The sequence below is a fragment of the Ctenopharyngodon idella genome, chromosome 8 (genome assembly GCF_019924925.1).
Source record: "Ctenopharyngodon idella isolate HZGC_01 chromosome 8, HZGC01, whole genome shotgun sequence".
Lineage (NCBI taxonomy): Eukaryota > Metazoa > Chordata > Actinopteri > Cypriniformes > Xenocyprididae > Ctenopharyngodon > Ctenopharyngodon idella.
Genome location: NC_067227.1, coordinates 21,559,525 through 21,584,884, shown reverse-complemented (window position 1 = coordinate 21,584,884; position 25,360 = coordinate 21,559,525). Strand labels below are relative to the sequence as shown.

Here is a 25,360-nt window from a genome sequence, read left to right as displayed (position 1 = left end):
CTTTCTTTCTTTCTTTCTTTCATTTTCTTGTCATAAATTGGGCCTCTATACACTTAGAGGAATTAGTACAAATGTAACAAAGTCGGTGGCATAAAGAGCAGGTGTATTGATTGATTACAGTAAATGTAATTTTGGCTCTTGAAACAAAATCAATATACCTAAATAAATGTCTTTTTCGTAGCTTAGTCTGTTGTTTAATCCAATGTTCAAAGAACTTTTTGCTTAATGTAGGAAATGTAGCACAACATTAGATTTGCACGATTAGAACAGCATATTTTAATAATTTGCTGTGTAGCTCTGAGGAGTTTCGTACCTGCCTGGTCGTGTCTTAAAACTCATTATGCTACACAGCATTCTTGAGTACAAGCGCTGTCATGCTGTCCAGGTTGGAGGCTCTTGTTGGAGACACAACCTGTGTGTGCTCCTCCCAGCTCTCTTACTCGAGTTTAGACACTTGACGGTGGAGGACTCAGCTTCCACGTCTCATCATTCCGGAACCTGTTGCAGTCATAGATTCACATTCAAATGAAATGTACAAGAACGGGTGCTGTTCGTGCCCCGGTTTGGGGGCGTTTTGTGAGAGACTTTTCACGTCGTCTAAGACTGAAGTTGAAAAATCTGCAACCACCACCAAACTTCAGCCACAAATTCCGCCAAGTTCATCCGTGTCTGAGCCCGAAGGTGAGATATACACTGCGCTGTGGCCCTTCCAGGCTCGCGCGGACGAGGAACTGTCCTTCCAGGAGGGAGAGCAGTTCCGAATCTGCAAGCGCGAGGGTGACTGGTGGACAGCCGTTAAACTGGACGGAAACGGATCGGTGACAGCCAAGGGCGTCGTTCCTCAAAATTTCCTGGCGAGAAGGCAAACTGTGAAAGAGCAACCGTAAGTAGACTACAATATTTTCTATACAGAAAACCTTGAGTCAAGAACTCTGAGCGCGGACAGGACCAGTGAACTGTGAAAACTTCATTCTTCAAGAATGACAATATCAAAGAAGTAGGCCTAATAATAATAATAATAATAATACTACATATAATAATAATATAATATTAAAAATTACAAGAAAAAAATTGTGAGATTAAAAAGTCGCAATTGCCTTTTGTTTTCTTTTTTGTTTCTGTGGTGGAAAATCTTTCATGGGAAACAGACTGCAGATAGTCAAATTATTGTCGTATGTAATATGCATCCAAGACAAATGCAGTCTTGTCCAAACTCTGGTTCATATGCATGTGATTTGAAAAACTGTGTTCTTCTTTAGTTGGTATTTTGGGACACTGAATCGTTTTGAGACCCAGAATTTGCTTATGGCTCCAGGGAATGGAGCAGGTGCTTTCCTGTTGCGACACAGTGAAAAGGATCACATAGGGTGTGTATTATCAGGTACGTCAGAGTGATTGTTGTGTGTACTGAACTTGATTTTAAACTCAAACTGCATTTTACATCAGGTTCTGCCTATGCTATTAGTCTTTACAAGTAATAGGGCATAACTAATGACATAGTAGTAAATTAATCTAAGAAATGTAGTCAGTCCAGTCATATATAGACTTGATGAAAGTGCAAGCATTTCTCTCTGTGTTCTTCTCGCCTATTTGGTTCATTCATGCTAGAAAATATCTAAACAGTGCTCCTCGACTGTCTGCATCCTTTCTCTCTCTGTGTCATTCTGCCAGTGGTAAGCAGTGACAAGGAAGTGAAACACATTAAGGTCCATCAGAATCAGAATGGAAGTTTCTATTTGGAGCAGAGTCAAATGTTTCAGAGCCTGGAGAATCTGGTGGAGCACTACAGGAGGAATTCCCTGAGGTCTGGTACCCGTCTCACACGTCCCTGCACACGGGTGAGAGAAAGAAACAAAAAAGAAAAAGAAAATGCAGAAAGTCATTCATGTAACAATTCTGTTATTATTTACTCATCATTTCAAATCTGTATGACTTTATTCCTTCAGTATTCTCCAAAAGGTGATTTTTGAATAATAACTGGCTACACTTTGGCTGTGGCTTCTGAAGTTTCAAAATGACAAAAAAAAAAAAAAAAAAGTATTCTGAAGTCATTTGATAGCTTTTTGTGAGGACATTTAGGTTATTCATTGAAAGCCTTGATATCCACGGCTGTCCTAGCTCTCTTTGGCATCTATATGAGACAAGCATCAGATTCATGATATGTGCTATTTAAGAGGAACTAATATAGTAACAAAACTAACACAAAAAAAACAAAACAAAACAAAAAAACATCTATGATATGAGGAAAAAGACTCTGTGGGAAGACATGATTCAGTTAATTTAAGATCAAATAACTAGTAATGTTAAATTTCCATGCAGCTCTGTATGGGATTACAAATTTAAAGTCCCCCTGTAGTCAATAATTTTATCCCTTAAAACTCATCTTTGATCGTTTTTGTGTGTCCCTTTAAATGCAAATGAGCTGCTGCTCCCAAGAATAGGGCGGAGTTTCAAGAGCTTGTGTTAGCAGCTGATTACCTCACGCAGACTCACTGAAAATGGCCTGAATTGTTAATTAATTAATGTAGCTGATGTGGAGTTAACTATCTTAAAGTAATTAATTAGCATATTCTGTAATGATAATCTATAAATCGCTCGCGTGGGAACTGTTGTAAGATCATACAGAGCCAGAGAATGTATGCTGCATGAAGATAGAACAGGTATAGTTTAGTTTAAATACGGTTATAACTTATGTTGGCATCTTGCTTTTATGACATGCTATTGCATTTGTGTTACATACTGTATTGCAATAACATGGTCTCACTGCTTTGTTGCGTGATCTCGGGGGCAGGGTTTATGTAAATTTTAGGGTTAGTGATGTCACCAACCTGAGAAGAAGCTTATTGTAGTCCTTAAACAGAGAATTCTTTAAAAGAAAATATCTCCCTTTGCTTTGAACTTTGCAGATGTTGTTTATGCTCAAACAGCAACATTACATATTAACTAAAGTTAAAAAAGTGAAATCATAATCAACCACCGCTTTAAATCGACACGATTTTTCATATTAACAGAAAAATATACCGGGATAACCTGGCTTCTCTCAAGACTAGTTAGTTCACTGTTAATGATATGCTAAAGTCCACCGGCACATTGACGTGATTGGTTACAAGGTAGTTTGTGACATCACAGACATCAGCAATTTCAAACCACGGGTTTGAGACTGTTTTTTTCACTGCAGTTTTAAATAGGAAATACTCAGCAATGGTGTTGACATGGTTTGTCTTAAAGCATGTTAAAAACACCACATAGACATATAAACAACATTAAAAACTTGATTTTCACCACAGGGGGTCTTTAAGAGTCTGTTTAAGATCAGCTGATCCTATGTCCTCAACCGCATGTTGTTCCACACCTGTAAGACCTTCTTCAGAACACAAATTAAAATATTTTTGATGAAATCCAAGAGGTTTTTTTATCCCCCAATTACCACATTTAAGGTCCAAAAAAGTAGTAAAGACATTGTTAAAATAGTGCATTCTGAAGTAGGACCTGGAAGCGCTAAACGTAAACAGCGTAGGCGAATGACAGGCTGAGAGACAAATTTGTTGAATAAAGTTAGTTAGTTTTGTTTTGGCGCACAAAAAGTATTCTTGTTGATTCATAACATTAAGGTTGAACCACTGTAGTCACGTTGACTATTTTAATGTTGTCTTTACTACCTTTCTGGACCTTGAATGTGGTTATGACGTTGCTGTGTATAGGGAGGTCAGGAAGCTCTCAGATTTCATCAAAAATATCTTAATATGTGTTCCGAAGATGAATGAAGATCTTACGAGTTTGGAACGACTTGAGGGTGAGTAACTAATGACAGAAATTTCATTTTGGGGTGAACTAACTCTTTAAGGTAAAGATAATGACATCACACAAAGGATTATCTTAATCAGAGTTTGCAGCAAGAGGTTTCTGTCAGTTCCTGTTTTCTATATTGTAAGTCAAATGAGCCAGATTACTAAAACTCTCACCTTTTGTCTTCAATGGCTCTTGGTGCCCCTGTCCCATTCTTGGAATAGTTGTGTTGATTGGAGTAGGACTGGTGAAACTCTAGAGTCTGGGGTGGGTTCCTAAATCCGAATACTTAATTTGCATACTTTATTTAAGGTCATCTCCCAGCTGCTTTATCTTTATCTCCAAGCACTGCCCCCAAGGCCCTGCGTGTTAGAATGGTGAGAGAACATTATGCTTGGTATGTTTTTTGTCTTCAAACCAAATTTGGGTCTTCAGCCGACAAAGTTTAAATCAAAGCGCACTTCCCATAATGTTTATGTGTTAGGTCAGTAGGCGGAAAGTAGGCGGTTTTTACTGGCTGTTCGAACACATTGGACCATATGAACATTTCCACTACGAAAGCAATCCGGTCGAATGCGTTTTCAACTACCTCTGGAAGTGGTCGAAAGTGGACAAGCTCAAAACATTTTACACCCCATTTATACCTGTATTTACTAGCGTCGTCCACTTGTGATCTGATCGACCAAAACGCATCTTAATGCCAGGTGGAAACAGGGCCATAGCGGGACCAAAACAGCAAGTTCTCAATAAAGAATCCTGCTAAAGATACACCCAAGTTTCCTGGTCTTCGCTTCTGATTTTCCAACACCTGATACTTCACATATATTCTGCCTATATGCTGTATACAGTGATTCTTGTATATCAGATTGATATCAGATAACCACACACTGAATATACAATATGTAAATATAACAAAATGCATTCGTCTGTAGTACTGTGTACTGTGTTCCTCATTGTTTTGCTAACAGCTTCTCGTTTCTCTCTGTTTTGCTAACAGCCAGTACCAAAACCACAGGATCTTTCCCATCAAACAGTAGATGATTGGGAGTTACCTAAGGAAGAGTTTACTCTGGAAGAGGAGCTCGGTAAAGGATACTTTGCTGATGTTTACCGTGGAAAATGGAAAGGAATGGTCAATGTTGCCATCAAAATCCTCAAAAGCAATGGTAGGGTTGGTGCATGTAGAATAAATAAAAAAGTAACACATTTTAAAAGCTAAATGAGAGGATACACCTTGTGGATATTTTAACCGGAAAGGACTGCTTCCTCTATGCCTATTAGTGTTGTTGTTTTCTGTTCCTGATACTGTGTGAATGCGAGAAATGCAGTGTTTCTTGTTCTATGACTGTGAGAGCTGGAGGAATAAGAGAACAGGCTACTGCCCTCATAAACTTGCCAGTAGAGTTAGTGGCACACCTAGAACTCTCGATGAACAATTGTAAAACTTAAGGCTTATGTCTGTCAGCCTATAAGTAAAAAAAAATTCCATATTTTGACAGATGTATTATTAAATACTATCTTCCACTACTGATGTTTATCATCTGATGTGCTCTACTGTTTCTCCTTCTCCTCTAGAGTCTCTCAACCACAGGGAGTTCCTGATGGAGACTCAAATATTAAAAAAGCTCAGGCACAGACATCTCATCACACTTTTTGCCGTCTGCACAAGCTCCACCCCGTTCTACATCATAACTGAGCTTATGGAAAAAGGCAACCTGCTCAATTTCCTCCGAGGTCAAATTCTCTTTCACTCTCATATGTCAGCTCAGTTAATAAGAAAGTTTTTAGACATCAACTTTAAATTTTTACTGTAATCTGTCAATAATGTTGATTACATGTGACCTGCTCCATTATTTTGAGTCACTAGAAATTTAGTAACTAGTAAAGTAACATTACTTTAAAATTTAGAAAATATCCGAGTTACTTATTCAAATAAGTAACGCAAGTTACTTTCTTTTCCCATTTATTGACTGACAGCTCTCCTGTCCCCATACTGAGAAATTGTGTACTGTGTAAACATGATGGTTATTGTAGTTCTAGACTACATGTGAGCATGCATTTACTCATCTCACTTGCACGATAACAGATTCAGTATTCCTCAAAATGAATAAAAACCATCAAATGCAAACTCAGAATATTATGCAAACCTGCAATACTTAAATATATATATCTCACCAATGTCTTTGCTTCGATGATCCAATTCAACCATACTAATAAGCAAAAATTACTTTAGTTAAACATCACATTTGTGTTTCATTTTTTGTTTTCATTGCTGAAGAGTGTTGAACTTTCTTCTCCTGCTACCTATTCTTCTGTGATCCAGAATGGTTTGAGCTGCGCCTTCTACTGTACAGGCGTGAATTTGCATTTACTTCAGTCTGAGGCTTATTCATTTCACTTTTGATGTGAAAGAGCCTTTACATTTGCCAAAAATATAACTTTTTTTGTTATTAAAAAACAAGCAGCCCATTTCGGGTAAGATACAGGCAAAAGTAACGTGTCACTAGTAAAGTAAAACATTACTTTACATAGAAAGTAACCAAGTAATGTAATTGGTTACATTTTTAGGGAGTAACACAATATTGTAATTATTTTTCAAAAGTAAACATCCCCCAACACTGCACACTAATATATACACACCTTTCCTGAGAGTGAGTCTTGTCCAAAGTCCTGAAGCAGACACATGATTCCTTCAATTTTCCCTTCATAGGTGAGGAGGGGCAGGAACTGGAAGCTCAGGCACTAACAGAAATGGCGAGCCAGGTGGCTGATGGGATGGCATACCTTGAGGAGCAGAAGAGCATCCACAGAGACCTGGCAGCCCGGAATGTTCTAGTGGGACCCAACTACATCTGTAAAGTAGCCGACTTTGGCCTAGCTCGAATCATCAAGGTGAGAATTACCTTCTAGTTAATCAAAAACATCTAATATTTATTCTTTAAATTTCCTTTTAAAAAATGTGGGGCTTTTGTTTTACAGGAGCCAATTTACTCATCTGTAGATCAAAAGATACCATATAAGTGGTGTGCTCCTGAAGCCATCAGCCATGGAAGGTTCTCCAACAAATCTGATGTCTGGTCATTTGGAGTTCTCCTATATGAAATGTTCACGTATGGTGGAATCCCATATCCAGGTATGTACACCACTTAAGTATCTTCTTGTTCATGCAGATCTGAGCAAGGTTAGAGTAACATCTTTTTTTCTGTGTATGTTTTTACAGCTTTCTCAAATCAAGAGGTATACAATCTAATCTCCTCGGGGTACAGAATGCCTGCGCCCAATAAGTGCCCATCGCACATCTATGACATAATGCTGATGTGTTGGAGAGACTCAGCTGATGAAAGGCCAGATTTCAGTGAACTTAAAAATCTCCTGGAGAACTTCAGTACTCAAATCATGGAGTGTAACTCTGAGAGCAGCTATGGCACATCAGATCCAGCAGGAGGCGTCAGCTAACAGTACCATGCAAAAGCAAAGGAGTGAGACTGTGCCAGCATTAATTTTCATGCATCACTCCTGATTTTTAAACACCTTTTCACCCGTTGATTTGCCTCTTTTTACAGTATTCATGCACTTTTACTTTTTGTGTGCTTATTTTCTGATTTCATGTGGAATTATTCACATTTAATTTAATCAAGCCTTTCCTCATATCTACATAGACAATACCAGTTCATACTGAAGATTATTTTTCTACTACCTTGATGCTTATTTCCCATCCAGATTGGGAGACAGAGAAGTTTCAGAATGGATCAGATGGACTAATAAATAAAACCACTTTTTCACTAGTGACAGGCAGTATTGAGGGTAATGCATTACAAGTGTCTCGAGTTACATAATCAGATTACTTTTTCAAGTAACTAGTAAAGTAATGCATTACTTTTAAAATTCTCAACAAAATATCTTTTTTTTACTTTTATTTACTTTATAAATTTGTTTTCCCATGTATTGATTGACAGCTCTCCTGTCCCCATGTTGAGAGAAATCGGGAGTAAGGTGCAGCGTTGTGTGCACTGTGTAAACATGATGGTTATTGTATTTCTAGACTAAATGTGAGCATACAGTTACTCACCGAAACTCACTTGCACAAAAACAGATTCAGGATTTCTCAAAATGAATAAAAACTGTGAAATGCAAACTCACAATATTATGCAAACCTGCAATAATTAATATACTTTACATTAGTGATGGATGCTTTCGAAACACTGCATTTATGAAGCTTCAAAACCTTTACAAATCTTTTGTTTCAAATCAGTGGGTCGGAGCACTATCAAACTGCCAAAGTGACATGATTTCAGTAAACAAAGCTTAGTTATGTCATAACTGTTTCAAAATTTAAGTGGTTCACCACTGGGGGCAAATCATGAGGATTCACTGAGATCGCCCCCCGTGGCAAACCACTGAACAAGTGTATATGGTTTTTACCTAATCTCTGATAAGTTTTATAAATTTGTAAAAGTTATAATGAGGCATAGCAAAACTGACTTTAGACAAACATCATGTAAGAGTGTTGAAGTTTCTTCTCCTGCGTCCTATTCTTCTGCAATCCAGAATGGCAGCACAGTTTAATGAGCTGCGCCCTCTACTGTACAGGCATGAATTTGCATGTCTAGCCTTTACATTTGTCAAAAACAGAACTTTTTTTTAAATTAAAAAACAAACACACAAGACCAGTCAAGGTAAGACAAAGTAACGCAAAGGTAACCTAACGCAATACTTTCCAGAAAAAGTAACTAAATTAGTTTTTTTGACGGGGAGTACTTTTAAAGTACTTTCCCCAACACTGGTGACAGGGAGGGAGTTGTGTATGTTTTCATGGTACAATGAAATCAAGGAAGATTTGATTTCGTATAATATGACCCATTTAAATCTCTGCTGCAGACAAGCTCTTAAAAACGAGAGAAAATAAACACAACATCCGGATCCAGATCGAGTCTGGCCAGTTCCTGTGGAAGCAGGTCATTTCACAATCTCTGAAAACTTTCCACTGCAGTTTTACTTGGCACAGTGTTGTCTGTTCACAAGTAGTTTATGGGTAGTTATCATTAATTAAATATAACCGGACAGAATGAGGGTTGTTCATTTCATGAAAAAAAAAAAAGAAGAAGAAGAAAAAAAATCAATTAATGATTTGATTGTGTGACATCCATAGATTAGAAATGGGTCACATACACACACATGCACACACACACACACTCTACTGCAGAAGCAACACACCCTGCTAATTGTTGCAACTGCTGAAACATTTAAACTCAGTAACACGAGTGTTGCCATAACGTGTTCATGCTGTGGGTGCGTGGTTAGCAGAAATAGAATTGAGAACACTCTGGACTTGCCTGGCCAGACTAATCGGAAAAATGACAGGATGTTCAGGAAGGTCACGTTAGCATGATGACTGGCTTCCCTGATGGAATTTGGACACCTCTTGTACTCTGCAATCTGACACCCAATAATTCAGATTTCAGTGGCAGGGCTACAAATCAGAAAAGAGACAAATATATTAAAGACTTGTATACTTTCACGCTCTCTCACAATCTCTTTTTTCTTTTTCTTTTTTCCTTTAAGTAATTCACCTGCTTTCCAGTTTTCAACTCAGCTTTGAGTGAGTGTTGAAATACCATTGCAGCCTTGTTTCACAAAGCAGTGTCACAACAGAAAGCACTGTTCGGTTGCCTCTCACTGCCTGTGAAACTTGCATCAAGCCTAAGAGACAATGGGCGAGTATTGTGCCATTTATTTTACTTTGCTTCGTAAGTCTACTGCAAAAGACTGTATTAATAAGTTGATTTATAGTACATTTTTAAACATGTTTCTGCTGAGTTTAGTCCAATATGAGTGGCAAAAATAGGCACAGATACCACAAAAGTCATTTTCTCCACGAAAACTGCAGCTATAGCCATAGTAATGTCGGATGTTTTAAAACCAGAAAAAAAGTTAAAAATGCAGAATAAAGTTAGAGATACAAGAGTTAAAAAAAAAAAAAAAAAAAAACTTTGAGATATTAATACTGCCCATAAAAAGGTGGGAAACAATATGCCCACAAATTCCAGTTGATTTAACTGATTAGCTAAGTAAACTGAAATGACTGCATCTTGACCATGTAGGCTATTGTGTTCTATTATCTTGTGTTGAAGATACACAATGATATTTTGCTAGATTTTAATCACAAATATCCAAAAGTACAAGAAATATTTACAAAGCAAACACTCTGGTTCTTTGTTTAGGGGTTCTTGAGACTGGCTCAGTCTACTAATATTGATATTTTGCCCACACATGAGATTCATGAAGGTAACAACAATGGTAGTAAGCAAACGTGTAAAATAATAGAGGACAGACGTCATATCCTGTTATCAGAATAAACACTTGTATTAGCAATAAACAGAAATGTTAATAAAAAAATATATATTAAAAAAAAAAAAACAGGCTGAAGTAATAACAGAATGATTTTTGGGAATGCTAACCATGCTAACTGGAAACTCTTTTCCTGTTTTACTGTTTCCAAACACTCTGGGAATAGCAAAACAAACTTACCAGCTTGAAACACTTCCAAGAACGTATCTGTACACAAACTTTTTTGTGTGCACGTGTTCACCTTTGTACAGGGTAACCTTGACGGGCGGAGGAGCGCTCGTGAAGCTCGCGGGGAGATTCCATCGACAGACTGAGACTGTTTTTAGCTCTTGTCTCTGTTTAGAAACAACTGTGGGATCAGTGTGGAAAGTCTACGGCAATAAAATATTATTATAGGTTCAATATTAATATTATAAAGAGACGAGAATATTTTTGGTGCGCCAAAAAAAATAAAAAAAATAACGACTTATTTAGTGATGGCTGATTTCAAAACACTGCTTCAGGAAGCTTCGGAGCGTTATGAATCAGCGTGTCGAATCATGATTCGGATCGCGTGTCAAACCGCCAAACTGCTGACACGTGACTTTGACGCTCCGAACCGCTGATTCCACACAAAAGATTCATAACGCTCCGTTTTCTGAAGTTTTCTGAAGCAGTGTTTTGAAATCGGCCATCACTATATAAGTCGTTATTTTGTTTTTGTTTTTTTGGCTCACCAAAAATATTTTCGTCGCTTTTTAATATTAATATTGAACCACTGTACTCACATGAACTGATTTAAATATGTTTTTAGTACCTTTATGGATCTTGAGAGAGGAAATGTCATTGCTCCCTATGTAGGCCTCACGGAGCCATCGGACTTCAACAAAAATATCTCAATTTGCGTTCCGAAGATTAATGAAGGTCTTACGGGTGTGGAACGGCATGAGGGTGAGTAATTAATGACAGAATTTTCATTTTTGGGTGAACTAACCCTTTAATGTTACTTTAGGCTAAAGAAGCATTTGGTCATCCTAACATAACATCAAATTCAGTCTTCAGAAGTAATACAGAAGTTCAACATATAGCTCCTACAGCAGGCTGTATTAGAACTGACCTATTTATCAAAATCCTTTAGAGAATTGTTTAAATAGTGTATTGTGTAGGCCATGGCTACTAAAAACAACCAAGTTATTTTTGACTAATAATCTGCTTTTAAATCTATGCCAGTTCTATGATTAGCAACAGATATAGGGGGGAATTAGAAGTGTGCAAAAATACCTTCCTTTTTTTTGCCATTAACAGTTTTGTGTTGCGCAGATGACCATGTTGCAGCTAGTATTTTTGTTTAGCTGGTTTCTAAAAGTTAATTCTGCCAGATGGAAGAACCAGCTTTAGTTTCTTGTTGCTCCATATACAATAGATGCATCCAATGGCAGCAGGAGTAGTGTTATATAAACTGTATTAGTGTGTCCTGTCTTAGCACACGTGTTTTAATCGCACCAAAGCCTGCTTAATTCCAAACATCTTGCGCACAGGCTGATGATTAGCAGCAAATTTTCTGTAGAATAGCAGAGTCAGTGAACAGAGACTGTTTGGTGCTAATCCCAGTATGAGAGTGCATTGATAGCCTAATAGTGATTCACCATAATCCACGCTAATGCAACTGTATATGATCATTTTAATAATATACTGTGTAATGCCAGAATGCAGGAGGAATAGAAACACCATACTCATACCATACTTTGGGCTGCAATTAGTCATTTATTTATAGCAAATACAATATAATTGCAAAGTGCACCCAGTGATACAGTGACGAAAATACTCAAGTCAAATGGAAAGCATTTTTTTGCCATTTAGTTTTACAACTTTGGTCATAGATAAAAAAAAAAAGAGCACTATATAGCATGACATAAAAAGCAGCCAGTTTTTACTAAAAATAAAAAATGGAGCCTCCGTCGCCTGCTTCTGCCTGCGGTGACTCCTGGGTGAAGGGTGTGGAATTGGGTTGGGGTGGTTTATGAGGGGAGGGGGGATCCAGGCTCCTTCCCGGAGTCACTGCTCTCACTCATTTGTCTCTTCATCACAATCTCCCGGGCAACACAGGTTATTTGACCATTTGTCACTGTGTAGGTGCCAGCCCTGCCAATCAAAATCAAGAACAACTTGCATGAAAACCAGGACTCAGGAGCTGAGTCAAGCCAAACACAAAACCATTCTTAAACTCACTTCTGCTGGGATTCAGATCCATTGGGTGTCCCCATTTGATTCTGCTTCCCAAAGAAGAAACTGGACCACCAGTGGCCAGAGTCCTGTCGTGCCAGACCTGCCATGAAATTGGACATTGAGCTTTGCTATTCCTTTACAATGAAAGCTGACATATATATATATATATATACATACAATATAATGACTGACTATATGTATATTTTATGTGGATTTTAGGGTATTGGGATGATTTTCAGATGATATACCTGGTGGGTGTGGAATGACCTCCCCAGTGTACTCCGAACTGCCACAGGAACTGTTGCTAGATGTAGATCCAATGCGCCCTGCAACATGAAAAAACATTTTTAAAAGGAATAAAAATAAAAAATAAAAATGTATAACTATGTAATTATTTTTCTATTACTTTTCAAATTAGCACTATATATAGCGTGCATTAAATGTTGTTCATTACAATGTAAAAAAACTATTAAACTTACTTCGGTAGTAATCATGGGTGGCGATAAGGGAACCGCTTGATGGAATTGCTGCCATTTTCCCCGTCCTCTAAGTGTCAAGTGGCAAGATGGAAAGATGGAAAACCTGTTTGAAAAAAGATTTACAGCAATGATGAGAACTAATGTGTCTGAGGACGACAGCTGCATGGCACCACAACACTGTGGCCTTTGAAACACAAGGGCAGCTTGGAAAAAATCTCAGGTAGGCAGATGCACAAGCAATCTGTGCTGGAACTCAGCACACTCAAAGATTTAAAGAGGTTTTAACCCTGTCAAGACCACAGACAAGGTGTTGCCAACATTTTTCTTCCAGATGGTCAATGGTATTGGTAAGATGCAAGTATTAATCAGTGCATTTAGAGTAGATTGTCAAAATAGTTTTAACATTTGAAAGAAGAGAATGTTCCACTGAAACTACACATCCATCCCGGCTTCATGTTATCTATCATTAGTGTGACTAGATGATACTTAACAGCTGTTACTTCAAGAATCAAATTTCCATATTCAGAGACCCACTTGCTTAGAACAACCATGATGCAGAATAGCTCGTATTTCAGGAGACTTTGCTATTAAAGTACCCGGCTGTTAGAGGCTGACTGCTAGCAGTTGCTTTGAGCATTTAAAAGAAAGGGAGACTAATCAAAAAATAAAAATATATGGACTTCATGACATTTCCAGGCTACAGATTATACTAAAGTCATGCATACAAAATAAGTGCATGTCCTGATTTAGAGTTTACCAATGTTTTAAGATTACCAATATACAGTAATAATAAAAAAACTACTCATATACAGTAATAATAATAAGGCACAGTGATTGAGTAATTGCACAATAATTTCGTGTTTGTGTTGCTTTAGTTTCACATCAAGGACCTGCAGACGTCAATGTCAGGTTACAGATGGGAAGAGGGATTTACCACGTGACCTGGTTAATACCCTTCTGTGCTACATATAACAGATGAGACATTTAAGCCACACCAGGGCTTTGAAAAGCTGACATGTAGCCTACTAAATTACTAAGAATAAAAGAAACCGTTAATTAAGAGGAAGTACAAAATACTAAGACAGGCTACGTTACAGAAAGCAAAGATATAGGGTTTATCAGTTCTAACAAGATGAGCTAAAATTCTCTTACGCAGTTTGTTCATTTGCATCACCTCAGAATTACTGATACGAATAGTTTAGTTGTAAATAAAAAGTAAATAGTACTTTGCCTGTCTTTCCCGCCTGTCCCAATTATATATATAATGAACTTTTTTTTTCATTCCCTTACCTTTTATTTTTGGTGAGTGCTGATGTTGGTAATGCACCAAAAGCAAGGCTTGGTCGGGTAAACGCTAGGCGACGGGGCCCATTTGTAGTTTGTTTTTTTGGGTGAGACCCTCCAAGGTCTTTCGCTCCTCTGCTCCAAATTCTACAGCATGTAGGGAGCACGGTCTATTTATTACCTGAGTAACGAGAAAAGCTCACCTCCCAGTGGGCGTGGTTTGCTCGCTGGCATTATACAATGAGCGTGGCCTGGTGGCTGGCACGAGATTGACAGGTCAAAACGATGTTTTCGCAGAAATGAAGAGGGATGGTGTGTCCCACATCTGTAGACAAGGGCTGATAAGCGTCACCAAAACAACTCAAGTCCACATGTCGCCTTTCCATCAATCCATAACGGTCACATGCCTTGGAAGTTTGTTGCAAAAGAATCTTTATAAAGAAGTAAAATGGCAAATCTCCTGTGGAGGATGTTTTACTAACAGCAAGGTAAAAATAATTATTAACAATTGCATACATAGGCATCCAATACTGTAAAAAAAAAAAAAAAAAAAAAAAATCCTCTCGTCCCAATCTGTTTGTTACAAGTCTAATAGAATAAAATTAATAACAGCCTGCACAAATAAATGTTCAGTGTAATACAAAAACACCTTTTTGTCGCCACCTGCTGTCTGTTATAATTATTGACCATTAAGTGAGGCTGCATGAGAAATAAGGTTCATTCTGAATGTGTGCATTGTGTGCAAATAAAGATCAAACCACAATATTCTCGTTTACTTCATTGTCTTTAATAAACCCCGAACAGTGTAGTACGTTACAGCCACCAAGCATCAAACATTTATGCAGTAGTTATGTCAGTATGGTAACATTCTTTTACAGATCATCGCATGGATAGTGCTTCCATCAGCACTAGCTGAATGAACACAAATCATCAAAAAAATTAAGTAAAAATGTGTTTTCCATCACCTCACAGTGAAATCGACCTTTTGCCCACCACAAGATTTGGATTAAACATTACAATCATTACATTTAATTATCTTACTTGAAAATATTAGCCTTCCATCTGTTTAGTAAGTAAATCATTTATAAAAACCCATCTTCTCACCAAATGACTTTACACTCATGGTTACAATAATGTACTCTGAAAAAGAAGGGGAAAAGGCTAATTCTATTCAAGACACACCACAATCTAAAATACAGGAAACCAAGAAACAGGAGAGATTATGTGTAGCTTGAATCTCTTAATGTCTTTTTTAGAACAGTTGTAGTTTTTTTATTATTATTATTACAACTTTGAAAACTTGGGAAAAACTCAAAACAGACAAGACAAGAAAATAAATGTGAATAATTTAGTACACACCTTCAGAGATGACAGATGATACACATCTGGTGCTCAAGTCTTGTCACAAGGAAAGCTTTAGCACCTTTTGCCCTGAGTAACAAGCAGGGTAATAACCAGTGCAATATTCAATGTAGGAAGCATGTAACAATCATAAACAGCGGTGACAAAGCAGGCCGAGGAAGCCTTAAGTGTTTTAGGACATTCTAAAGGTGAGTTTAACCTCTTCATGCTGATCGTAACAGACCATTTACTACTGAAGTGTCAGAGAAGCCCTGTTGTTTGACAAAATAAAATAATACATTTAAAGGTAATTTGGCGCAGAGAAGAAAACCCAACAGTCTCAAAAAGGGTTCTCCAGTTTTTCAATATGCTAATTTGAGATGTTTTATTTTGACTACAATGCATTTGCAAAGGTGGCAGTCTTCAGATGTTCAAGTAATTGCTTGTTGGCAACTTAGTTTCATAAAGCATTATTTTCTGTGTGTACATTCATTGAAAGTTAATGTAGCTGTGGAGAAACTGGAGTGTATTTGGGTACAGCGTTTAAGAGGGATCACAGAGGTCAGTTCTCGGTCATGAGGTTGTGCATCCTGCTCAGAAAGGTGCGTTGTTGCTGGTTGGCGAATTGTCGCTCTCTCCATTTGATCGCCCCATTACTTTGTACTTTAGGAGACATAACAGGACAGCACATGATGGATGGAGTAATAACAGCATAAACAAAACATAAACATACATTATATAGTCATTATCAGCAACAGAAACAGACCAAGTTGTGCTAAGTTAAGCAAGAACTAAAATAAAACCAATTTTAAAAACATTCAATGTAGATAAAAATGAACAGCTCTAACCTTCATATTCTCCACTTTGTCCTCGAAGGTTTTAAAGCTTGGCGAGTTCCTGGGGATATATTTTTAAAAATTATAACAACTAATCAATACTGGCTTGAGTTTATTTATTTATTTTTTTACATGCAACCTAAAATGGGGGCTTTAAAAACCTAAAAAAAAAAAAAATAAAAAAAAAATAAAAACAACAACAACTGACAAACAGACACCTTTAAGGTATACAAAGGAAAAAAAGAAAGGCTTTTTCTACCCATTTAGGTGAAGCAGTGCTGACAGAGCATAAACAAAGTGAAAAAGCATTTGCTTTCCATCCAAAAAATAAAGAGAGATGCGTCCTAATTTTGAGTATCTGCAATATTCTTAAACTGTGTCGACCATCGCTTTGGTTCTACCTGATACTATCTGTCTTTTTGCACCTGTTGTACTCTATAAAAAGTGTGTGTATATATATTTGTTGTAAATAGGTTGACTATTTCTTAAATTATAATAGTATATACAAGTATTATAATGATCCTCCTAGCAAGGAAGTTGAATAAAAACATTTGTACAGGTCAGCCAGGTATTAATATGCAGAGGGAAATGGGTGAGAGAAGTGCTGGTAATTTACCTCATAGCTGGCATACTTAAAGAGTGACGCATGGAAAAGTTGCTACTGTGGAGAGCAGGTTGCAGACAGAGCGAGCAGGGAGAGTTAGCCGAGCAGACAACGTTAGCCGAGCACAGAGCAGAGAGAAAGAGAGATTGCAGAGCACAATGAAAAACTCATTAAGACATCAGAACAAACTTTAGACAGGTTAATCTTATATCTAACATCTCTATCATAGCTCTAATAATTTAAGGTCATGCAAAACTAAGACTTCAGTGACAGTGATAAACATAGATTCAGATACATCTATAGCTCCACAGGTACCATAGAATGTTCTACAGAAATCTTCACAGGTACAGGGGACTTCAAAAGGAAGATGGCTGCTACCTGTGCAGGCTCTCGTATAGCTCTTACCCAGAGTTAGAGTACGGCAGAGCCCTGAGCAGCCCGAACGCAGCGGTGTGGAGAAAAACAAAGCAATAAACAAAAGAACCACTTCAAACCTCTATCACAACATAATACTGATGATATTTAGGGCAAGAGAGAGTAAAATTAAAAGGTAGAAACAAATTGTGCAAATACAGGATGTAGAATAGGATGTTAGTTGACGCTAACCTGCACTACCATTCATGATCATTGGGGTCAGTATTTTTTTTAAATGAAATTAACACTTTTATTCAGCAAGGATGCATCAAAAGTGACAGTAAAAACATGTATAATGTTACAAAAAAAAATGTCTATTTTAAATAAATGCTGTTCTTTTGAACTTTCAATTCATCAAAGAATGCTGAAAAAAAAAAAAAAAAATTACTGTTTCCACAAAAATATTAAGCAGCACAGCTATTTTTATCACTGACAATAAGAAATGTTTCTTGAACACCAAATCAGCATATCAGTATGATTTCTGTAGGATCATGTGACACTGAAGACTGGAGTAATGATTCTGAAAATAAAATAAATTTGAAAATATATTAAATAGTTATTTTAACATGAATTTCACAATATTACTGTTTTTACTGTATTTTCGGTCAAATAAATGCAGCCTTGTTGAGCATAAGAGATGTCATAGGATTCAAAAATCTTGCCGACCCCAAATTTTGAATGGTAGTGTGTGTAACGTTTTTAGTCAGAGAAGCAAAAACAAATGTACACAGAACACAGGAAGCATAATCACATGATTTAAGAAGCTATGCAAATATACAACCTGTTTATTTTTTGTCAAACCAGAGCAGAACATCTCATTTTGATAAGGTCTGTTCCTTGACACAGTGTTCAAAACAAGCTGTTCAAAGCTAAACATCACAGAACTGTAGCCATCTGGAGATTTCCCATCACACAAAAACCCTATTATTGCAGCTACAGACAGTCAGTGGCTGTTGGCTAGAAGTCTGAAAATCTGCTATGAAGACAAATACGTATTGAACTGTCTGTTTGAAGTTTGAATTAGCACCACCGGCCAATTTAAATTTAACATTAAATCAGAACTGACCCCATTTTCTTTTTTCATAGTCTTACTGTGCATGATTCATCAGTGTACACTATTTCAAATAAACCATTTTTCAGCTACTTGTCATACAGAGACCACATTTCATAATTTAATAATACTGACCAAATTAAGCCTTACCCTACATTTCTTCTTGCTGAATATCCTAATCACTCAAATGTCACATTACGGCAGAATAGTATTCAAAAACGTAGAGGTGACATAAGTTTCTACCAATGCATTCTTGAAGTTTTATCATAGGAAGTAAAAAGGACATTTGTCCAGACTTAAAAAGAGGATCTCAGCTCTATTCTCTTAAGAATACCTCTTTGAAAGTTGAAGCCACAAGACCAGCTTCAAACATAAATAGGAAAACAACCATCATGAGAAATCAAAGGAATCACAGAGGAGGATGAAAAGGAAGATGAAGAGTTTAAGAGGTGGGAGATTGAGATTAGTAGAAGTAAGAAAAACAGTGATGAGAGAAGGAAAATAGAGTTCACCTCATCTCTCCAAATCGGTTTCTGATGGCAGAGCCCACTGTGGAGAACGCAGCTGATGTCATCTGACCTGCCTGAGACAGAGTCTCCTGAGTCCTCTTATAGCTACAGAGAAGAGAGAGAGAACCAGTTATATTTTAAACACATCAATTGTCATTTAACTACAGTAGCTGAGTGTTCAAAAAGAGAGGCAACTAAAAACCAAGACGGCAACATAAAACATCTCTTCAGAGGGCAATGAATCAAGAACATGTCAACATTTTTAGATAGATAATATAGGCATGCAACCAAAGGTTTAAAGTAAACATCAAACCTGAAAATGCCTCACACTCAAAGTTATTAATTTCTTTCAGAAAATCTTACTGACCCCAAACTTAATAGTAGTGTAAATTCATGGAATAGTGCATTAATTTTTTTAACCACAGAAAACAATAACAGCTATGAGTTTGAATGACATAAGGGTGAATAAATAAGGATAGATTCTTCATTTTTTAGGTGAATTATTCTTTTAAGAGCTAACAGGACAAACTATCTAGACACCTGTCTGTCCATCTTTCTGTACCAGATGCTGCTGCCTGAAACTTCCTGCACAGAATCAGCTTCGAACACATTATCATCCTGACTCTCATACACACAGACAAATGCACCATTCACAAACACACAAACAGATGCACATGCATATACATTAGCACCTGTCCTTTTCAAAAAATATACACAATTTTTTTTCTTCACACAATTCTTTCAGTCTCTCACTCGTAATGTAATCTCTAAAGCAAACAAGTACACAGCCACACAGGCTCCTTCACACAGCCTTCTAATGACCTTAGGTAAGACTAAGCCACTTTGCTTGGGGAAAATCCCATCATGTGTTCTCCAAGTCAGCTTTTTCAGCACATGCCCGAGCACAATCACTACACCCTTCCCAAACTGCACAACCTGCCCTTTCTATGTAGCCTCAAAGTCTGTGATCAGACAGTATAGCAGATCATTGATATCTAACACGTCTGACAAGGGGGTTAGCGTGGTGGCTATGGATCTGGGTTGGCAATTCAAGAGACAAAGGTTTGACATCATTTATTGAGATCACTGTGCCTGTGAGGATGATTTCAACCTAAAAAATATATTTTAGTAAAAATTTCCTTCTGTCCTTCCTTTCTTGATGATCTGATCTCATTGACATTAGAGGGGTCTAGTGGGTCACACCATGACGGTTAGGAAACTTTGCACTAATGTCACTGAGAAGATTGTTGTTCAGTTTCTTAAACATCAGTGACATCAGTGCTGTTACAAGATTAAAGTCTCTCAATCTGAAGAGAAAGGATTTTAACCTATTTCAGGGTTGAAGCGTTGTTGAGTGCTGTTTTTCACAACTATAATAACAATGGATAAAACATCATATGTATTAACATTATGATGTTTACATTATTATCCACAGAGCTATATGCTTTAAAATTAAATTTAAATCTAAGATTTTAATTAATAATTTCACTTAACACATTTTATATGGCAGGTTGAAGCTGAAGGAAAAAAAAAATGCAGACACATTTTGAACATCTAAAAATAAAATAAAATGCATTTAAATCTAAAATAAATTATTATTAGGAAAAAAAAAAAAAAAAAACTCACGCATCAGAACGTCCAATGTCCTCAAGTGTGGCTGAAGCCGTAAGGTATCTACAAACACAAATTTCCACATTACTAACATATAATAACATACAAAAGTCTTATTTAAATTCTGTGAACTGTGCACACTGCAATAAACCTATGGATGTCAAAAGATTTTGACATTAGACCTCAAATTGATGACAAAATTAAAGGGTTAACAAGTGGCCAGTCCAGAACACAAACCTAAACTTTAAAAGGTTACATTAACAGAATTTAGACACACAGATCTGAATGCAAATCACCACCCAGGGATGTTGAAAAACTCCTAAAACAGGTCTGACTTCTCCTAGGCTTAGTTGTCTTAAAACCCTTCCTAACACTATAAGCAAAATATTTTTGAGTGTATACAAAAGTTACACATTACTGAGTACTACTCTCAAAATATTCTGCTGAAGAGAATTAAAAATCTGCATGTTTCAATACCTTTTTTATTTTTTTATTTTTTTATTTATGCACCTTAATTGAGCGCTGATATCATATTATTTTTATCATATTTATAACTGGGTGGGAGGGAACGTCTGTTTATTCATTCATTCAAACTGTTTTCAAACGTCCAAAGACCCAACAGCACAGGTGTAACCACTATGGCTAAATCCAGACAAAAAGGACATCTGAGCTTGGTATAAATAGGAAGTAAGAGACAAATATAATAAAACTGAAAGGTTATTTTGTACTTTTGGCTTGTAACATTGAGGATCCTTCCTCAAGGACTAAATAACTTTTTAGTTTTGTATTTTTTTTCTCTTATTTCATCTTATTTTATATATGTCTCTCACTTCACAGAGCATCAGAAGCTAGCCAGCTTCGTTGTTCAAGTAATATAATCAGAACTAATAAAACATATAACTTGATTAATAATTAATCATAATTGATCTATTAATTATGAGAGAAATACTGTCATAGAACAGAGGTAATTATCACAAAATCTTTTTTTTTTTTTTTTTGAAAGCTGGCAAACTCCCTTATGGAAAGGGAACACTGAAACATTCATTTATTTGGAATGAACGTACAAAGGATACAAATGAAACAGAAACAAGAGGGCAGCAGGTCCACACCTAGCAAACAGAATCACAAGACCAAGCAACTACAGGCAAAAGAGAGAAAACTCACAAATTAGATGAGGTAACTCTACGATTCAAGTCTCCAAGAGTTTGTGAGGTTCTCATATAACTAGAAGCAGAAATATAGAAACATTAACGGAAACTAAAAATGTTTTTTTCCCCTAAATGGTTTAACCTGAGAGGCTAGTGAAAGAACACCAACGATTAGCTTCAAGAAAATAGGCCTGAGGAGATATTAATTTGATATATATCATAATAATAATAATAATAAAATATTATGTCCCTTTAGTGGGCACGTTTAAGAGATTCAGACAGCACATAAAAACAGCATGAGATTAGAGAAGACAGATGTTAAGATGATCTTCAAACAGAGAGGACAGGTTTAACAGACAGAATGTACTCACGCATTGGAGCACTGAACGTCATGCCAGCCTTTGGTGATGTTCTGTTTAATTTCAGAGAGGGGACTGATGCCAAGCCTGCGCTTGAGCTCAGCGGCGTGCCTCTCCTTTGCCATGAGAACCTGTCTCAGTGTCTGAATCTCATCGTCAACCTAACAGAAAAATACAAGATAAACCTAAACAAATGCTTAGAATGACTGGCCTCACCATAAAAATAATACATTTTATTAGTGATGCACCAAAATGATTTTTCTTACAGAAACACCAACCAAAAAAAACACAAAAACTGAAACAAAAGTAAAGTTTTGGTAATTGGGAAATTGAACTCTGTATGCTGTTCAGGGTCATGTGTTTTTGCCAAACATGTTTTACATATTACTACTCTAGCATCCACACTGCTGAAATGGATACTTGAAACAGTGCATAATCAGTAAAGCACCAATTAAACGTCACTGTTTCGATCGGTGATTTTGACCCTTCAAAACTATTTTTTTCATAACATATATTTGCTGTTACAGACAAATATTTTTGTGTGAAGAAATTTTACTGCATCACTACATTTCATGTTTTATATCACACTTTTTAAAAGTTAGTAATATGTTTTGCATTCACAAAAAAATATTTAAAAAGGTACACAATGTAACTTTTTGCCCTCTAGCAGTTAAAAAAACAAAACTGCACGCATTTTGCAGAAGAACATTGTTTTGTTGTGCTTCGGCTCTGCGTGACTGTGTGGATGAATATGGTTCTCTCTCATAACTAAAAAAAGTGAGAGATTATTCTACTGTTCATAAAACATTCACTACTAGGCTTAAGACATAAAACCAGTTTAGATGGAAAGGATCTCAAGATGACTAGATTAAGACGTTACTGTAGCTATACCCATTAACAGACACGGTACTTCTATGAAAATAAATTCCAGCACGGCGTTACAACAACTATAATGAAATGACCCCTCACAACAGATAATGCTTTTCAATGAACTCTGTTAGAGAGCTACATATGGCAATTTATCTGTTCAATTATTAATCCTTACTTGTTGAGTAATAAAATCATCTCCGAAAAGCCAAGCCAATGTTGATTCTCATTTTATTACGAGCTCTGTCGCTTTCTCTTTTGGCCAGCAGACTGTTGTTTTTTTTAAACGGGTGATTCCCCAAAGGTTTGAGATTTAGCGTGCAACCTTTCCCATTCGTTGTGACAACTAACCTATATACACGTCAAAATAGTCAGAACAACTTTTCTTACAGATATGACGAGACATGCACGGGGAGTGACGTATGTACACAATTTCCTGTGAAAACCATCCTGACAGGTCTAAAATATAAACACTCATAATAGGCTTACCATAGTGAATCAGGATAAAACATTATTACTCATTATTTAAACTTTGTTCTTTTTGAACAACAGCAACAAAAAAAGTCACATAGTGTACCTTTAACATAAAAATAAACATTAAATACAACTGCAGAATAACCAAGCTGCTCTTTTCTATTTACAAATGCAAAGAGTGACCAGTGGCTGTCAAGCTCCAATGAGAACAAAATAAACACCATCAAATCATGAACATTCTAGCCAAAAGTGGCCATTATTACATCTTGTGTTGCACAGAAGAAAGTGACTTTAAAGGGATTGTTCACTCCAAAATGAAAATTTTATCATCAAATACTCACCCTCATGTCATTCCAAAACCATAAGACTTTAGTTCACCTTTGGAACACAAATTATATTTTTAATGAAATCTGAGAGATTTCTGTCCCTCCATTCAAAGTCAAAGAGATCGTAAAATGAATCCATATGAATTGAGCGGTTTAATCCAAGTCTTCTGAAAAGACATGATCATTTTATATGATGAAAAATTTAATTTAGGAATAAAAAAAGCCAACAAAATTTGCACTGAAATTTGGTAAACAGAAGCTCACACAATGAGGTTCATTCTTGTGTGCCTAACAAGTATGTTTAAGCTTCTGTTCATCATATTTAATTGCTGTCTGCCTGTTTCCTGATCATAAAAGCATAGATTAAATCATATAAAGTGATCATGTCTCTTCAGTAGACTTGGTTTAAACCTTTAGATTCATATGGATTTATTTTACAATCTCTTTATGAATGTTTTGAACCATTTTGGGGTGAACAGACTTATAATGAAGAGGCAGATATCTCTCAGATTTCATTAAAAATATCTTAATTTGTGTTTTGAAGATGGACAAAAGTCTTATGGGTTTGGAACAACAGAATGGTGAGTAACTGATGAGAGAATTCTCCTGTTAAGACAACACAACATTTCATATAATCTTGGCAGTAATTGTGCTGTAAGTGTGAGAGTTAACTCTTGGAGTAAAGAGTTCAGGGTGGTGGATAAAGTCTGCGGTACCTTGGTGAGTTCCACCTGTATCTCTTCTGCTTCCTCCTCTGTCAGGCCTGGTGGTAGAGTCCCTCCAATGGCTACACCTGGAGATGTCACTGGAGAGCCTATATACAAATAAAAAAAATGCAGGGATTCAGGCCAGAAGAGCTGATGTACTGATACTGTGGGACTTCACAGGAGAGCCACAAGATCAGGGTGTGTGTGTGTGTTTATATAACAGGGGTGGCATTAAGGTTATCGAGACAGTGTATCTTTTTAGTATCGCAAGCTACTACATGATCAGCTGTCAGGCCGACCAGACCTGGCATGTTATGTACCGACAGTTTTAGTGCATACAATTGAAGGTTACAATTAAAGCCGCGAAACACGATATTAAACGAAGCCTTTCGTTAATATTTAGAGTTTTCCTATATGACACTCTCTTTATAACCCTTTAGATAAGGCTTGTTTTGTACTTTTTATAAGCGCCACCCACTCGGAAGACACGCATCTTTAGTGCACCTGCTCAAAACAGAAAACTCACACACAGACGATACTTACCGTGCTCAGAAGAGTCCATTTCTGATTAAATACGATCTTCGATCAAGTTTATCTGCGTGTAAACAAATGTCACCGTGTATATTTTGGGATGGATGAAAAAAGAGAGTTGACCCTCCCTGACTTGAGCGACATACACAAGAGGCTTTAAGTTTAACCAGCGACGGGTTTGAGCTTCCGGAGCGCGGATATGACGTCACCACGCCCTGCGCTCGCGCTTTTTGGGATTAAAACGACTTTTAGCAGTTTTATATCTTTTACCTGAGGATACAGAACATATATTACTTTTATAATTTTCAAAAAGTACGCTTTTCATGTACTTTTTGGAAATTTGATTTGGTTGCTGCTGGTATTATCACTCTCATCTGAAGATACAAATATGGTGTAAGATGAGTGTTTATTGCATATTCTAATTAGCAATATTAAAATGTTGGTAAATACTTCATTCATAAATGTAGCAATGCACCCTAA

The 25,360-nt window shown here is 36.7% G+C and overlaps 3 protein-coding genes and 1 long non-coding RNA gene across 12 annotated transcripts; 1 reads left to right on the top strand and 3 right to left on the bottom strand.

Annotated features, from left to right (window-relative positions):
- The first annotated feature begins 126 nt into the window (after positions 1–126).
- Positions 127–7,575, top strand: ptk6a (PTK6 protein tyrosine kinase 6a). The gene is made up of 8 exons (XM_051902372.1): positions 127–883; positions 1,260–1,381; positions 1,672–1,838; positions 4,784–4,952; positions 5,362–5,520; positions 6,497–6,678; positions 6,766–6,919; positions 7,007–7,575. The coding sequence occupies exons 1-8, from the start codon at positions 531–533 to the stop codon at positions 7,240–7,242; spliced, it is 1,542 nt and encodes a 513-aa protein (XP_051758332.1). The 5' UTR covers positions 127–530; the 3' UTR covers positions 7,243–7,575.
- On the bottom strand, positions 1,681–6,560 carry LOC127517152 (uncharacterized). The gene is made up of 3 exons (XR_007931194.1): positions 6,427–6,560; positions 3,963–4,148; positions 1,681–1,828 (listed from the first exon to the last, which is right to left on the bottom strand). It is a non-coding gene; the product is annotated as an uncharacterized LOC127517152 (long non-coding RNA).
- A 4,282-nt stretch (positions 7,576–11,857) lies between the features above and the next one.
- ppdpfa (pancreatic progenitor cell differentiation and proliferation factor a) lies at positions 11,858–14,317 on the bottom strand. The gene is made up of 5 exons (XM_051902381.1): positions 14,109–14,317; positions 12,819–12,921; positions 12,588–12,665; positions 12,343–12,439; positions 11,858–12,255 (listed from the first exon to the last, which is right to left on the bottom strand). Exons 2-5 carry the CDS (start codon positions 12,871–12,873, stop codon positions 12,132–12,134), a joined length of 354 nt encoding a protein of 117 aa, XP_051758341.1. The 5' UTR covers positions 12,874–12,921; positions 14,109–14,317; the 3' UTR covers positions 11,858–12,131.
- A 550-nt stretch (positions 14,318–14,867) lies between these two features.
- tpd52l2a (tpd52 like 2a) lies at positions 14,868–25,094 on the bottom strand. 9 transcript variants are annotated; one of them, XM_051902373.1, is made up of 10 exons: positions 24,893–25,094; positions 24,359–24,456; positions 21,988–22,136; positions 21,633–21,692; positions 20,484–20,531; positions 18,861–18,962; positions 17,289–17,312; positions 16,896–16,940; positions 16,292–16,340; positions 14,868–16,106 (listed from the first exon to the last, which is right to left on the bottom strand). In XM_051902373.1, the coding sequence occupies exons 1-10, from the start codon at positions 24,909–24,911 to the stop codon at positions 16,038–16,040; spliced, it is 663 nt and encodes a 220-aa protein (XP_051758333.1). In that variant the 5' UTR covers positions 24,912–25,094; the 3' UTR covers positions 14,868–16,037. The 9 variants fall into 9 exon arrangements, 7 of the variants coding, with proteins under 7 accessions (XP_051758333.1, XP_051758335.1, XP_051758334.1 ...); XR_007931193.1 differs by lacking the exon at positions 16,896–16,940 and having other exon boundaries at positions 17,199–17,312; XR_007931192.1 differs by lacking the exon at positions 16,896–16,940 and having other exon boundaries at positions 17,262–17,312.
- Positions 25,095–25,360: the final 266 nt, after the last annotated feature.

Coding starts and splice junctions, on each gene's coding strand:
- ptk6a (XM_051902372.1), top strand. CDS start 531: ATGTACAAGAACGGGTGCTGTTCGTGCCCCGGTTTGGGGGCGTTTTGT. Junction 884..1,259: donor CAAACTGTGAAAGAGCAACC/GTAAGTAGACTA, acceptor GTTCTTCTTTAG/TTGGTATTTTGGGACACTGA. Junction 4,953..5,361: donor CAAAATCCTCAAAAGCAATG/GTAGGGTTGGTG, acceptor CTTCTCCTCTAG/AGTCTCTCAACCACAGGGAG.
- tpd52l2a (XM_051902373.1), bottom strand. Junction 21,693..21,987: donor GACGTTCAGTGCTCCAATGC/GTGAGTACATTC, acceptor TTCTGCTTCTAG/TTATATGAGAACCTCACAAA. Junction 16,341..16,895: donor TTAAGTATGCCAGCTATGAG/GTAAATTACCAG, acceptor ATATATCCCCAG/GAACTCGCCAAGCTTTAAAA.
- ppdpfa (XM_051902381.1), bottom strand. CDS start 12,873: ATGGCAGCAATTCCATCAAGCGGTTCCCTTATCGCCACCCATGATTAC. Junction 12,666..12,818: donor CACCCATGATTACTACCGAA/GTAAGTTTAATA, acceptor TTCATGTTGCAG/GGCGCATTGGATCTACATCT. Junction 12,256..12,342: donor GGATCTGAATCCCAGCAGAA/GTGAGTTTAAGA, acceptor TTTGATTGGCAG/GGCTGGCACCTACACAGTGA.